The following is a 16,299-nucleotide window of genomic DNA, read 5'->3' as shown; positions in this document are numbered from 1 at the left end:
CTAATTTTCTGGAGGAGAATATGAAGATGAGCACGATGGGGGTTTGGGGGCGCATTGGGGTGATGGGGTTAAAGGGGACTGGGGTTGTCACTGCTGCGTTGAGCCTTCATTGAGCGCTTGATGGATGCTCTGTAACCAATGGAGATAGCGTGCCCCCATAGCCGGGGCGAGCACACAATCTTCTCAGCAGATTAACTCCCATTGATTTATAGAGATGTGGCTCAGAAGAGAAAACAGCTGGCAAACGGACAAATACCAGAACTGGCAAGGCATAAATCCAGCAGCAGAAAAGCCAACTCGTTTGTTAAAAAAGATGATTGTTGTCGGCGTAAAGAAGATACGGGATAGAATTACTGGGCAGGCGGGTTAGGAGACAAAAACAACAGGACCGTTGTCCTGAGAGATGTTCTGAGCCTAAAACAATAGAAATGTGTGCTCGAATCCATAGCGAACCTCGGGTTTCCACCACCTTCTGAGAACATTAGATCCTCGACTTGTGTCCCCACTGGAGGAAGCAGGGTCTAAGTTTGGTTCTGGAGCTGTAGTTCTGTCCTTAAAAAAGTCCACTCATTGTTCTCCAGTCATCCAGTGATGCTCGCTAAGTTTTGAGGTGGTGGAGCTTTACCTGCAGCCAGCTCCTCGTTCCAACAAGTTTTACTCCCATCGTGTGTGTGTGAAATGGACTTTCTACTAATTTCTATTTATTTTCGTTAACGAAGCCGCCCGAGGTCAGAGATCTCTGGGAAGGCCGACGCAGTCAGACTTTGAGAGGAAGCTGTTAAGCACAGATTGTCTGTGAAGCTGAAATCAGGCGAGAGGAGATACTGGCTGCTGAGGAGGAAACCTACACGGGATTCACTTGGAAACAATTTGGTTGTGCTTTGTTCAGCCAAATGAGCTCTGTCTTTCCCTCCACTTCCCAGTATTAACAGCGCTCCATTAAAGTGAAATATCAGATGGGGTCTGACATGAGCAGTAACACAGCTCCCATGACATCAGCTCCATGTTTTGGCCAAAAGCACTGAACCTTTGGCACAAAAACATCCACTCAGCAAGCGTCTTATTTTGGAGGCTCATGGACTGGATGGTATTTTTGTCATTTTGTGCATATTTGACTTGTAGTAGTTTTCTTGTGTGATGCTTTCACAGTAACGACGAGGCAAGAATCCTTCACCTTCTGTGGACTTGTTGTTTTTCTCACATTTTTCTGCAGGATGTGGTGCAAGAAAAAAGTCCTGAATCTTTCTTCATTTAAAATGAATGTTGATAGTTTGAAAATAATTTATGAAAGATGCAAAAAACAAAGGCGGTTCTTCTACTTTACCAACTTGTTTTCGTGCCCAGCGACATGATTAATGACGAAGCCGATTTCGTTTGAACGTAGTCGAAGCCATTTTAGAGCAAGTCGTGTCCAAATAATGAAGTAACGTCCAGTCATAAAATAACACGGCAGCATTAAAATGAAAGGTTGTTAAAAAAAAATCACACTTTTTATTCATCATCAAACCAAGACGCAAGACAAGTCCGGGCAAGTCCAGACATGCATGCTGATGCTTTATGATGTCACCTAAACACCACATAATGTTGACACACAGTCATCGTGTTATGACCATAGATGCACAGACAAATAACAAATTAATGTTTTTACTTACATTTGCTTTAGTAATCTGATTTGTGGCAGTTTCAATTTTTTTGTAGTTTGTTATTTTGTGCAGATTCTCAGTTTGTCTGTTGTCTTTTCTTTTTTCAGCATTTTGTCATTTTGACATTTTGGTCACTTTTCAATCACTTGCGGACAGTTTGCGTCTCTTTGTGCTCATTGTGTCTCTCTTAACGAACCTCCGTGACCGTGCACAGGCCCCAGGTCATCAGCTCATATGACGTCAACAAGCCAAACAGCAGAAAACAGCAAAAATGAAAACCTTTCACAAAGTTACTCAAATAGCTGAGGTTTGCGTCTCCTCGAGTGTTTTCTGATGTGATCAGACGCTCAGCAGCTCGTGCAGCAGTTCCCTCCCGTGGATGCAGTCTGGACGTAGATGCAGCTGTAGTTGTCTTTAGGTGTGTTTAATAATGTTACACGGCTGCAGCACAGCAGATGTGCACCCCCCCTCCTCGTGATTCACACACAGATGTGCACCAAGAGAGAATTAGCCCCCCCCCCCCCCCCCCCAAATATCCTTCCACACCTTGTTGATGGGACCGGAACCTTCCCGTGTTTCGCCGGGGTGGGCCCTGCTTGACTCATGGGACAGAATGAGAGGGGTCACGACCCGCGCCGTGAACTGCTTCCTGTTTCTGTTGAAGGCGTCTTGCGAGGCCTGCAGTGATCACAGGAAAGCGCATCCGGTTTGAGGTGAATCTGCCACAGTAGAACACATACATCACCGGAGTAACAGGGGGAGTATTTACAGTTGTGAGGGAGCAGCTCGTTTGCTGGTGAAGCCCTTTAGAGTTTACTCACTTCTGCTCTTCATTTCTGTCATTTCCTCATGATACATGACACATTAAAGTCATTGCTGAAGCAAAATCAAACACAAAACAGGGAAGTCGGCCTGTGACGATGCTCACAACATAGAACCAAATCCACTGCTGCTACAACACATTTAAAGGCTCCAAATAAAACTTTGTTGATAACATCTATTCAGAACATCAACCTTAATGAAAGAAAAGGGACATAAAAGCTGTGTTACACTCACTAATGGGATGTTTTACAGCATTTTACAGACTGGATCATTAAACATGGCTTTATCGAAGAAATGCAGTGCTTTTTCTCCCCTGACCTCCTTATGCCCCACTGACAGCTGTCATGCACCGATTTAGGATTATTTTTAAATCAGGAGCTGTCAAGGTTTGACGGGACGAGGACGGGGTGTCCCTGGAGGCCTTGTAAATCTGGACAGTTTACTACAGAGAGGGGGAGTCGAGGGCCTGGTCCTCTGCTCGTCCAAGCCCAGCGTAATCCCACCACTTCCTCTCCTTCGCTGCGCTGGCCGGGCTCCGGCCGTAATGCATTTTCTGTAACTAACAGCCGTTGTTTCCCAATTGTCACGCTCCCATCCCTTCCTCCTGGAATGTGGGCTGCAGCAGCAGGACAGGGCGTTGGGGTTCAGAGCTCTCTGCTGGCTGCAGAGCTGCGGAAACCTAGGGAGAAAAAAAAGGGACTGGTAGACTTGTAGTAGAAGGTCTGGAATTGCAGTTAGTATCACCAGCACCCTCCTCCTCCTCCTCCTCCTGACTATCCTTCACCCTGTGACTGAGCTCTGGCAGCCAGGCAGGGTGCTACAACCTGGGCCTCCTGCTTCCGTCACGCTTGCCCCTTCCCTCTCCAGAAACAGGAACACATGGGTGTCAAGTCCTCTCGTGCTGGCAGCGTCCAACCCTTTTCAACAGCCTTTACTCCGTTTAATTGGCCATGTCCCCCTGTGTCCACATATGGGGGGCGTGACAGCCCGAAACAGCACAGGATGGCACACTAAGGGCGTTTTGGCAGCAGTCACAGGGCAATCGATTCACACTTTTCTCTCTCAGCTACATTCTTCACAACACTTCCTGAGTCGAGCAGCTCGCGTGCCCCCCAGCGCACAGGGAAGCTGACTGGGAGGTCAAATCCCTCAAAAGAGTGCAACAGGTTTGTGGCAGAGTTGCCAGCTTAGCCCCAAAAGTGATGACAGCTCCAGCAGTAAAACTCACCTGCTCGTTGTGGTCGGTGTGGCAGTAAGTAGAGAAGTCCCAATGTCAAAACCATGCTGCCTTTGTGTACTTGTACTTGGAAAACTTCTCAGATACTGCGCCAAAGACCAGGTTTGCCTCCACAGGTAGGTGAAGATGGGAAAATGTGATGAGGACAAAAGTAAAGCTCTGCTGTGCTAACGTCTTCAGGACAGTCATGTTCGTGTTTCTCGAGAATATGTAAAAAAAAAAATGTAATATTTGAACCTTTTTTTTGTTCTTTTCAGCCAAAGATGCTCCGTTTATTAAACACCTGTCGTCGCCATCTTTGTTTTGGCAGATGAACGCAGGGATTTGCTTAACTGCAATGGACTGATGAGGATTTTACCGTCCAGCTGCTCATTATGGAGGCAAAACAGTTTAATACTTGTATCTGTACTTTGTATCAGCAAGTACTCAAAGGTACATACTTGTACTTGTACACAGTGGTGGAAAAAGTGATAAAACAATGTGCCCCATTGCAGGTCGCGAGCTCATCACAATAAGATCAAATGTTCTTCTTATAAAGGACATAATGGCTCATTACTCACATACTGTCTTAATATTAACTCAGTTAAAGCCAAGTTTATTTCTACTGCTAATATATAATTTGCACATTTGCCACGACTGTTATTGTATTCTGTATACTCATAATTCCAAAAAGCAGGTGTGTGTGTGTTTTCTAAAGTTGAAATCTGCAACTTAATCTAGTGGTAACATGAGGCACCAAATCAATTCACCCGGCTCTTCCTCTCCCTGCTCTGCTCTTCTACCATCTGCTGAAAAAGCCAGTCAGCAGTGGCTGTTGGTGCAGTGTGTCTCTTCCCAGCTGCAGAAGCCTGTAGCTGCTTCAGGGGCGTCATCGGTGTGTCTGTGTTTGAGGACATCCTGCTATAGGCAATGATTTCTTGGATGCACTGACCTGTTGTCCATTAACTTAACCAGGTGCTTTGTCTTTAGTTGCCCCTGTGTCTTTTTTTTTTTTTAAAAAGATGAGTCGGTGGCATCAAATTTAAATAAAGCAGACAACATGTCAAATCAACATTTGACATGTTGTCTTTGTGGCCTGATGATTCCACCGTCACGACTTTTCTGGAAATGGGATTTGTGCAACGCTGATTGAATCCGAGCAAGAAATCACAAATCGCCGCCTAAGCCGAGCTTCACTTTCATCAGTCTCACATGCCCACCCCTCAGACTCAGACACATTACTCACAAACCCCCGATCCAAGAATAAAACAAGACCAAATTCAAATCACGAGGTTGGAGTCTGCTGCCATTGTCTCGTCCAAACTCCTGCAGCTGCTCGTCCCCTCAGGTGTTAAACATGCTTGATTTTACCTTTCGAAAGTAAGGAATTAGGTTTTTATAGCTCGTGCATGATGGTGCACCTATTCTCATCCCTTCACACAGGTGAGTCTGCCACTTCTTACTTATCGCTTTCATGGGTTTTGTTAAATGAAACAACAGCAAACGTGGTGGGTCTGAAAGATAACCTCTACACACCTCTGATGATCTGCTCACCCCTGCAGCACAGGGGGTGAGGCTCCCTTACACGAACTGTGTTTTCACTAAAACAGATCCTGGCCCGGCCAGGCCGACCCCCGAGGGAGGGGATCACCGCAAGTCCTCTGCTGGTTGTCGCAGGGAATCAGAGCACTGCAGTCTGAGCTGGGGGGTAAAGGTTGGATGGTGTGTGAGGTAGCCTCTGACCTTCCGATTTGGCTTGGGGGTAATAGCCGAGCTCTCGGGGGGAAACCTCGGCATGACCTGGCTCACCCTGCGCGCAGGCCACGTCCAGTGTCACCACCAGGCTTCCTGCACAAAGACAGAGGAAGAAGAAAAGGCAGCAAACATGAGGAGGACAGAAGAGAGAAAGGCTCTGCGGAATCAGCACACTGGGACTAATTCAGCTTTAGTTCAAGTCTAGGTTAAATGCGTTCGGAATGAGTCAATGTTGGGCACAGAGAGTGTGACTAACAGAGCGGTCAGCAACAGGGAACCCTTTTCTGGCTGCTTTCACACCAAAACCAGGCTGAGGGGAGAGCCAGCAGCGAGTGAAACAGATGAGATGAATCCATCATCAGCTCCGTGTTCTCTCTCAAACTCTAAGGGAACGGGCGGGGGTGAAACCAAGGGGAGTGTGGGATTGTGGAACAAACAAAAGAGGACCGGACTTTCTAGTTGTCATCAGCATGTATGACACACCTCAGTGTCAACAATAAAACCTCTATTCGCAGCACGAAGAACACAGAAAGCTCACCAATAAGGATTCTGCAGACAGTCAAATTCCACATCTGCTTTGTGTGTACATCCCCTGACTGATGAGAAGTGTTCAAAGCTGCTGCCTGTAATCAGCTGCCTTATGCATGCGCACACACACACACACACACACACACACACACACACACTCACACTGTTGCTGCAGAAGTTTTTTACATTTGCATAACGAGTGAGGAGGCCTCGGTAACTGTGTTGCTCTCAGCATGGAGCCACTTCTTAGAACCTTTTGAAAGTGTAATTTAAATGCTGTGCACAATTTATCAGGCACGTTGGTTATTTCCAATGTGTTGTGGTGGCGCTGTGACGTCCCACAACCAGTTAAAGTGGTGTTTTTGAGGTCTGACCATTATGGGGAAAAAGGGAACTGGAGAAAACTGGGAGAACGTCGGGTGGCAGGAGATGCACTAAACATACAGACACTGATGGTGGTTGATTCAGTCAGTCGCTGATCATTTATTTCTAACACAGGAAATATTATGTTTAAGGTTAACTGGGCTGCTCATCCCAAATTAACCATTTGATTCAATTTCCCACATTAGTTAAAGATCAGCGGCTTTCAGCTTGTCCCTTCAGGGGTCACCACGAATGTTGCTTTTACACATTTTCAAAGCTCCAATAGTTCCCGGAGCTTCAGGAAAATGTTACCCCCCCCAACCACACAACAGGGAGAAGAATAACAGCAATAGAACTAAATGGTGAACCTGGTCCCTCAAAAGGTTTTGGTCCCTAGGAGAAGTCCCTATGGAGAAAACTGGCTCGAGGTCAAAACACCAAAGATTTTATTAAAAAACTGCCTCCTCCAGAGATTAAACGAGGATTAATTAAAAAGTTTGCCTTTGTTGACAAAAACTGGATCACTAGAGAAGCTGCTTGATTGCCAGAATGTTTCAATATTGCAAAAGCATCACTTCACGTTTGGCACCAAAACGCTAATATAGCCCGCTCTGTTCCCAATGGAGACATAACTCCTCTTCCCCCCTCAGATTCACACACATGCTCCTGGAGACCACCTCCTCTCAAGGACAATGAATGCAGCACATAAGAAGCTTGCTCCTCATTAACACTCTCAGCCCAAACAGTGGCGTGTCGCTTGGCTGAGCTGCATTTCCTCTTCAGTGAGGCCGACATTTGCTGCTGCCTGCTACTGTCCTCTGATCCTGTGCTGCCGGCACCTTCATCCAATTGTTGTTTGGTCATTCAGGGCAATGAGGCTTGACAAGGAGCTGACCACTGCAGGGAGAAGGAGGAGGAGGAGGAGAGCAGCAGTCAAGACAGTATCTCTTAATTCTCTCACCTTCTCCTTTTTTGTCTCACCTCTGCAGAAAAGGAGCTGATAAGAGTAAAGGAGTCTACTGTGGATCGTGCCTGAGTCCTATTTTGTGTGCATGCATGTGGGCTTTCGTGTGTTAATGGCAGAGTGTGTGTTCATGAAGGTGTCGTGAGAAGCGGCGAGGACAAAGTGCAAGTGTTGACAAAATGCATCCTGGCCTAGCACTTCAGTGTTTGTGTGATTAGGAGGCAGAGTTGCTAACAGAGGAAAAGCAGGTGCTAGGTGGAGTGTGTGCGTGTGTGTGTGTGTGTGTGTGTGTGTGTGTGGGTGTGTGTGTGGGTGTGTGTGTGGGTGTGTGTGTGTGGGTGTGTGTGGGTGTGTGTGGGTGTGAGTGTGGGTGTGTGCACTCAGCCATAAAGAAATAAAGTCTGCACATTTAATGACACGATTTAAACACTAAGAGACTTTCTGTGCATAAAATGAATCTGACGCCTTTGTGTCCCATGTCAAATTGACATAACTCACCATCACAGCTCTTCAGTTTCTAACAGAGGAGAAAAGCAGAGAAAGTGAAACTGAATCAAGAGTTGAAAACTATTCTGCTATGTTAAAAAAAAAAAATTCACCTCTTTTTATTGATATCCTGCAGCCATGCATGGATTACTTCTTATGTGGAGACTTGTAACCAGAGTGTCTTTGCTATAATAAATGGTTTGTGTCAACTAACAGCTTCAATAATGCTAAAGATGAATTAATAAATGTTCTACAGAGACATTATTCGCTATTTTTAGGTTGCTAGTTAATCTCTCTTGCTGGAATCATTAATCTGTTCTATTAATCTATAAATTCTCCTTTTAAAATGCAAAAGTCGTTCATAAAGGTTAGAAAATGTATAAATTACTCATTAATACTGTATGAGTATATATCAAAGTCGATGTTAAAGGTCCTAATATATCTCTTATTTTTAATTGATTTGATTTATTTAATAATTCTTAATAAATGAACTGAATGTGGTTCTTTTAAGGTCAATGTTCATGTACGGAATCATTGGAGGAGTTCTCCCCGACGCATTGAAGCACTAAAAAGGGCAAAGTAAGAGCCATGTTGGAGGAGCATTACCACCAACCTGGCAACCCAAAATATGGTAAATGATTTAGTAACCAAAAAAGATGAATATGAAATGTGTATTTTATTTTGTTTTTTGTTGCTAAAAAGCTTTGAGAATTCATGAACAATCGATTTAATTTGCTGCCTTTTCATCACAGCAGTGTATTCTTTCATTCCCAGCTTACCTGAGGCTCGGCATCATTTTAAGAAAACAGAGAGGGAGCCCAGTTTTTCTGTCACACAGATCACAAACCCAATTTTGTCACAGCCCTTTGCTCCCTCTGCCTCAGTTCCCGGCAGCTTCACTGCATTACCCACATTAGTTTCATCTCTGCTGTCAGTCCTTATTCCTTGCTGCAGAAAACACAGCCGTTTCCACAGGCGCAGAAAGTCACCGGTGCAGCATTAGAGGTGAGGCCTCCGGCGGTGGCACAATCTAAACAGCAGTAAACAACAGTAGCTGTGGGGAGTGGGCTGCCCTGCTGTGTCGATTATTGGAGGGCTGTAAACAGGCCTGATCACCCCCGGGAGTTCAGCGAGCGGGAACGGCTGCTGCAGGCTGCCCACAGAGAGGCCCACAACATCTGGGCCTCAGCTCAGCTCCTGTTGTTGTGGTGGACTGGTGTGTTTGTGCATCAGCACCGGCAGGAAAAACAGACAGCAGTAAGTCAGCAGGAAATGGGAGAAGAATGCTGCAATTTGATGTAACGATGGGAACCTGAGCATAATTGAAAAGGCAGGAGAAAATAGGCAGGAGAAAATAGTCAGTCTTTCTGCTGAGGGGTGATGAGTGTCATTTACGTGTGCAAGCTATTGTGGAACCTTTTTTTTTAAGAACAGTCACTTGGGTATCAATGTTAGAATTTGCAAATGAATGATCCAGGTGACATTTTTACACCTTGCTCCGCAGCATTTGTCAAAATATACAGTGAGGAGAAGTTAATTTTAATCTGATTAGTTTCTTATTCACATATTCGTTGCACTGTAAGATCTGAACCATTGTAAAATGGCCAGAGGAGCATGTTTTCCAGGAGCTGATAATGAGGGAAGTGTTTGCATTATTCATTCCCGCCTGTCTAATGGCGCCCTCTACTGGTGCACGGAGGGTTTCACAAAGGTAAAAAGATGTTCAAAATATAGTGACTAGACTTTAACAATACTCCAACAAAATAGACAATTCATGTAAAACATGTATTTCACCATTATGAGAGTCAGGAAACAAATGTACCTTTGTGTTAAGCTGCTTCAGGTTTACAGATTTGAACACATTTTCCTGTGACACTTGTTGGGACTCAGAGTTACCGTGTCTACAACTGATGCATGGTTATCGCCTCCTAGTGCTCTGTGGGAGCATCTCATCAGACTGACTGTGCTGATGGCTTATCCTTCAGAACAATGACCCAAAGCACAGAGGCAGAAAAACACTCAAGTGGCTGTGGGACAGGTGTGTTTTTGAGTGGACCAGGTAAAGCCCAGACTTAAATCCCCATAGAAGATCTGTGGAAAGACCTGGTCAGCGACACCTCCCTTCAATGGGACAGAGCTTGACAGGATCTGAGTAAAAAGCACTGGTGGAAGAGTGGGGTCATCATGACCACTCTGAGCACAATGCAATGCACTGAGTGGAACAAGTACACAAACTCAATACTCGAGTAGAACTGTACTGTCCTAAGAACATATCTTAAGTACAAGCACCACCAAGCTTTACTCCAGGACTAAGCTGATTAAACACATTTAACCTGTGGCAATTTCAGCAAAGCATGTACAGTGATACAAAATAGGGTGAATAAGGGTCAAAGGTCACTGTAATTGGGAGCTGATTTCAACCCCTTTGTCTACTGACAGGTGGTTAAACCACAATGCCACAGCATTTATTATTTCATTATATATATAAAATAAAACCAACAAGCAGCACTGTTTAACCGACCAGCATATACTGTTCAATTTCCGTTGTGAAAATTTAAATTTGGTTTTTTTTGGATTGAGATTTATTTAAAATTGACCTGACCGTGTGAAAAACAGGCTTGGTAAGGACTCACTGAAGCTACTGAATGTATATTGTACAAACTGAAAAGAACAAGGCATAAGCACAGTTTTATGAATCTATTATAAAAAAAAAACAAACAATTGAGATTCTTTGTTCCTCCAATTTATTATGAAAATGTACAGAGCGATTAACGGTAGGACTTCTGGTAGCGGGCACGAGCTCCAGGTCCACCGAACTTCTTGGACTCGCAGCGACGTGGGTCAGCAACCAGCAAGGTCCTGTCGTACTGGATCAGGATGTCCTTGATCTCCTTCTTGGAGGCTTCATCAACATCTACAGGAAGACAAAGCCAAACTCAATTTTGCATGTTCCTCATAAGCTTAGTACTCTTGAAGTAACACTACTCCGGCATACGTAGGATTAAAACGTTCCGCATGAACAATGTGATAAACTCTGGTCTGATTTTTGCACTCAACAACAAAACAACTTACGGACCTGTTAGGAAATATTTAACAGGAATTTCATCAACCCTGAGGAGATGGGCTCCATGTGAGCATCAGACTGTTTCTATTAAAGTGTTTAAAGGTGTCACTGACAAGATTATTTCTAGGGAAGCAAGACCTCAGTAACATTTGCCAAATTTGCTCACATTGAGGTAGTTTAAACAATTTGATTATGTCATAACCTCCATATCATCTGTTCAGTAAACAGGAGGTTGTTTACTGCTCATTAAATGTTTAACTGTTCTTTCCAGTGATACTAAACATTCCTCATAATACAGCTTCATTTTTAATACACCACATATAGAAGATGCTGCCAGTTTAGTAACTGAGGGTTAAATACTTTTCCCCACATGAGACATCATTTTACCATTACTAGTGTATTTCTGAGCTCAAGATATAATTAGCCCATCTAACCAATGTGTTCGCTTTGTGATTAACCTGTGTCACAAAACTGGAATCTATTTGCGATTAACCTTTTCCAATGCAGACAGTTATCCTGATGCTTATAACCTTAAACATTTAGTAAAAAAAACAACACTTTTATATTTTAATTAAAAATACATCACGAGAGCTAGAGCAGGGAGTAGTTTATTATGTATAACTTTATTAGTAATAAATAATAAACACATTAACTTGAGCTGTGGGACATATTAGCTTCACATAAATAATTTTTAATACTTACACTTCTGGTAGTATGCAACCAGGGCTTTGGAGATGGCCTGACGAATGGCTGAAAGGAAAACGATTTGTTAGTTAGTTACTGAAGCATTTTTAAAGCTAATACACGTAACAAGACCCACATCAACATTCTTAAAAAGAAAAAAGTTCTTCTTACCGTAGATCTGTGCGACATGTCCACCACCCTTTACTCTGACTCTGATGTCAACTCCAGCAAAACGCTCCTTACCCAGCAGCAGCACTGGCTCCAAAAGCTGAAGAGGCAAACATTGTGATGTCAACTTCACCTCAAAACATTCAAGTACCAACTTCAGGTTAATCAAACAATCTGGCGAAGTCACTGCCTGGCTGAATTACAGATGCTACGGGCCCCATCCTGCCCCTCTGCCCTGTGGCAGACAGTCCCATGAGGACTCACCTTGTACTGGAGAGTAGCAGGCTCCACCATCTCCAGGGGTCTGCCATTCACCTTGATCAGGCCATTCCCCCTCTTGCAGTGGGCAACTGCTGTGGCGGTTTTCTATGAGAGAAACATCATTATCTAATACAGCCGATCGTGTTACGCTATCCACCCACATGGATTTACAGGTAAATCTAAAGATCCCTTTCTAACTAACAATGACTAAATTGTGATGGTTATGTTAGTGAGAGAACACGCGAACTGACACTAACGTTGCCATCTTCAGTTCAGTAACAACGTTTCAAGCCACTGGTAGCAACATAGCTAGTCCCCAGCTAAACTGACCGGTGGTTAACCCGGCCACACTCTTGGAAGAGGTTTGCTCTCACAGATGTCAGCAACACATCTCACAGCTATGTGTGTCTACACTACACTTGAATTACCGGGTTACAACGGTGTAGCTACGAAATTCCATCGCTTCCCTTTAGCTAGCTTAGCCAAGCTAACGCGAGCTGGCACCACAGTATAGCCAAACCACATGTGGGACAAATTCTACACATTTACTTACTTTACGTCCAAAGACCTGGACAGACTGCAAAGGACCTTTAGCTGGCATGTTTCTGAAATACACAGAGGACAATACTGACATTAGAGACCAATAAATAACTTTAATATAGTCTACTTTAATGGGCCGGACAGAAGCACATACCGTCTTCAGCTAGGGTGCCGTACGGAGAGACCGACGGGGTTTCACACGCCGAACATCAGGGGCTGGTGCGCGACACTAGAGCCGTGGTTTGCGGTAGGATTTGCGACAGCTGCTGTCGCTCTACCTCCATTTTATATTTTGCTTCCATGAGCTGAAGAATAACAAAAAGTGAGCAAGACAGAGACAGAATAAAGAAAAGAAAGAAAGAAAGAAAGAACGAAAAGAAAGAAGAATAAAGAATAAAGAAACATGTAAAATGCCTTTTGCTATTTGGAAAATTTGAAATCTGTCTGTTTTAATAGAAAAATAAAGAATTTAATTTCAGGTATTTTATACAAAAACAGTTTGCAGACAGCTTGTTTGATTCAACACTAAAAATACTTTAATGGGCGACTAATAGTGAGATCGCATTTGGGACATATTTCGTATCCATAGGCTACCAGTCACACAATATTTCTGTGCTTGTACTTTTATGTCAGTGGCAAAAATATTGTGTTTTATTATTATTTAATTTTTTTTTTTTTACCACCAGTCAGTTTGATGTTTCTGTCCTGGCTGTATTATATGTTTCAAATATGTCATTGCCACGTGTACCTGAATGGAGCAGGTTCTATTCACGGTTCTAACTGTGTGATACAGTTTTTGCCTTGTATCATGCAGAAAGACGTCCTGTTTGGTTTGGAAAGAGCAGGATAAAGAGCCCAATGCAATGCTCAAATAAAACAGCGAGTACTTATCTAGAAAGTCCTCCACAATGTAAAGTAAGAAGTAGCCTGGTACTTCAAAATCCTTAGCTACTCAAGTTGAGGATTTGCTTTAAATACTTAACTAACTTACAAGTATTTACAAGGTTTTAATTTCAAACTATTGGCACTGCATATATAACACATGTCATTATGCTATTGAATTGTGATTGATTGATGCATTCATGTGTAAACTTCACTAATCTTCCAGTGGATTTGAACCACTTTATGCACTGACCAGTTTTTAATCCATTTTATTACATCATCATTTATTAGTTTATTAGATTTTGTGGTGCAAAGTAACTAAAGCTGCCAAATAATTAGTGGAGTTACAATACGTCCCTGTGAATTGTAGCAGAGGGCAAGTAAAAGTGCCATAAAATCTATATAATCAGGCGAGTAAAGTAATACCTCAGAAAAGTACACAAGCCATCAATAATGGCTCAGAGGTCCTTGGTTAATGTTATTAGTTTAAATCGACTTTTAAAGTGTTTACGTCAAAGCCATTTGACAAATGTAATAAATGGACATTGTGCAAATTGCAGTACTTTGAAGGTTTTACACTTGGTATTGTTTTGAGCCTGTTCTATCAGGATGCCAAAACACTGCATAAAAGCTTTTTTACATGGTGACTTTTGTATTATAATGCAGCCAGTCGGCCAAACTGTGTAAGATACTAAATGTGATCAAAGAATAAAAATCCGGAAACGCTCGGAAATGTGCCCGTCCTTTCTCTGGGTTCCATCACAAAAGACGGATGGTGTTCTGTGGACGAGAAGTAGATGTCTAAACAACAAAAGCCAGAACAAGCCTTCATCCTCTTCTTCTGCTGCTGCCGCCAAACAAATGAATGAGGACAAAGTAGCAAGGAATCAGTTTAAGGAATCAGATTTTCTTTACTACTTTTAGACAAGGTGACAAGCTTATAAACTATGCTGATGTGAGACTGTGCTTAAAGATTCAGCTGGACAATGTGTCCTCCACTTTTCAAAATACCTGAACAGCAGCACCCTCTAACGTCAGTAAAATGATTAACACATATTTAAATTGTTACACTGACGCCATTTCAGGTGGGAACATCATCATAAACCTGGTGCAGCTTGGGTTTGTCAGGCTTCATTTTTAAGCTGGATGTGAGTCTAACCACAGGGATCATGTGCATGACCTGCACTTCTTGTGGGCTGAGGGAGTAAGGGGTCAGGGTCTGAGAATGAGACATAACATGGGAAAAAGGAAGTGGGGAGCTTGTTGGACAGCAAATATTCAACTGAGGTCCTACACAAGAGATCATCTTTGATCTGACCACAACGTTGGACAATGCTCATGTGACCCGACTAGACCCTGCAGTTTGTGGGAGGAAACTGGCGTCAAGCTTCTCCTCTCAGCTTTCTCATGATTCACTATGGATTTGCAGTTAATTAAATCAAATGGAGTCTTTGTGGGATTTGACTCCAGTGGAGAACTTGTACCAGACGGCTTCATTCTGACATGGACAATGTCCTGACTGGGACACTTTCGCACTCCTGCAGTTTGACGTTGTAGGCGAGAGAAAGGTGACAGCTTTAAGCCACAGCTTTACCTTTCAAAGAGGGAAACCAAAAGGCCATTCTTGGCTCAGAGAAGGACTGGAGATAGATGGGAATCCAGGAATGTGTATACAGTGATGTGAGCCGTGTGTGCGGAGCAGTGCCTACCTATGCATGACATTTACTGCAGCCTGAGAGGTGTTTATGGTGTCAGCCACGGGTGAACAGGCACCTGGCTTCTTTTATTGTCAGACAGAATGCGTACTTGCCTCTGGGCTGTCTGCTGATGAATTTAGCTGTTTCCAGTCTTTAAGTCAGCGCTGCCTGGAGCAAATTCAAACCACTCTCATGTGTGTCAGAGTAGGATTAAATATCAATATAAGTGTTCTTTTACAGCACAGACCTGTGGACATTATTAGTGCTCTGATCTAACCCTCATTTTAAAAAACCGGATTCATTCTTAGCCACTTGGGGGCAGCACAACAAACTGCAAACACTACGGAAGTAAAAATGACAGTTGCAAGGTGCACAGCATAAAGCACACAGGGCAAAATCTGGAGGTGTGTTCTGGGCCATCTGATGATGTGGATGCACAGTATTGGCTCTTTCTCTCAGTTTGACTTTGCATTACAATAAGTCCTGAATGGAAAAATGTAACTGCCATATGCAACTTTTCAAATACTGATGGTGTGTGTCAGTCTGTCAAAAGATCAACGGCTTTCAGCTTGTCTCTTCAGGGGTCACCACAGTGGAATGTGTTCTGCACGTTTCCCAAATAGAGGTACCCTTTACCTTCAGCACGTACCTAGGCATCGATAGCACCTCTCCACGATATGATGAGTAATGGAGCATATTTCTCCTAAAAATGTTCAATAAAAGTTACATACTGTAGCTTTAAGCAACAGAATTCAGTTTAATTCAGTTTACTTATAGAAAACTAGAGTCAGACTTTCCGCTGTAAGGTCACGACCTCACATAGAAAATTATAGAGGAACCCAACAAATCCGCAGAGAGAGAAAAGCAAAGAGAAGAGACAGGAAGCAACAGAAAAAAATATTATCAGGAAGGCAAAAAGCTACTAGCTAGATACAGATACTGCCTGGGACACATCAGCTTCTCTCCATCACACCTGGACTCACACAGCCTTCTAATGTGCTAAGAAAAATGAAAAAAGCCACAAGGCAACTTTCCTTTAGAAATAAAGCTGAAGTTGCAGAGTAAAAAGCTCGGTGTTCAAATAAATGAAGACATCCAGTCTGTGTTTAGATCTTTTCTCAAATGCTCTTGTGGTGACAAATGGAGGCTGCTCAGTTGAAGGGTCCTTATAAGTCCAATCTGGACTTTTCTGCAGCACACTGTCTCTTTTCTTTGCTCTTCCCCTG

General features: G+C 43.3%; 1 protein-coding gene across 1 annotated transcript; it reads right to left on the bottom strand.

The window, feature by feature from the left end:
• Positions 1–10,504: 10,504 nt before the first annotated feature.
• On the bottom strand, positions 10,505–12,747 carry rps16 (ribosomal protein S16). The gene is made up of 6 exons (XM_067491036.1): positions 12,649–12,747; positions 12,508–12,559; positions 11,958–12,059; positions 11,697–11,793; positions 11,544–11,591; positions 10,505–10,691 (listed from the first exon to the last, which is right to left on the bottom strand). Exons 2-6 carry the CDS (start codon positions 12,553–12,555, stop codon positions 10,546–10,548), a joined length of 441 nt encoding a protein of 146 aa, XP_067347137.1. The 5' UTR covers positions 12,556–12,559; positions 12,649–12,747; the 3' UTR covers positions 10,505–10,545.
• Between the last annotated feature and the right edge of the window lie 3,552 nt (positions 12,748–16,299).

The sequence above is a fragment of the Channa argus genome, chromosome 21 (assembly GCF_033026475.1).
Source record: "Channa argus isolate prfri chromosome 21, Channa argus male v1.0, whole genome shotgun sequence".
Lineage (NCBI taxonomy): Eukaryota > Metazoa > Chordata > Actinopteri > Anabantiformes > Channidae > Channa > Channa argus.
This window is presented reverse-complemented; position numbering and strand designations above follow the sequence as displayed.

Excerpts from the sequence above, each read along its gene's own strand:
- rps16 (XM_067491036.1), bottom strand. The coding sequence starts at position 12,555 with ATGCCAGCTAAAGGTCCTTTGCAGTCTGTCCAGGTCTTTGGACGTAAA. Across the intron at positions 11,794-11,957 it reads CTGCTACTCTCCAGTACAAG|CTTTTGGAGCCAGTGCTGCT; the intron begins GTGAGTCCTCAT and ends TTGCCTCTTCAG. Across the intron at positions 10,692-11,543 it reads GGTTGCATACTACCAGAAGT|ATGTTGATGAAGCCTCCAAG; the intron begins GTAAGTATTAAA and ends GTCTTCCTGTAG.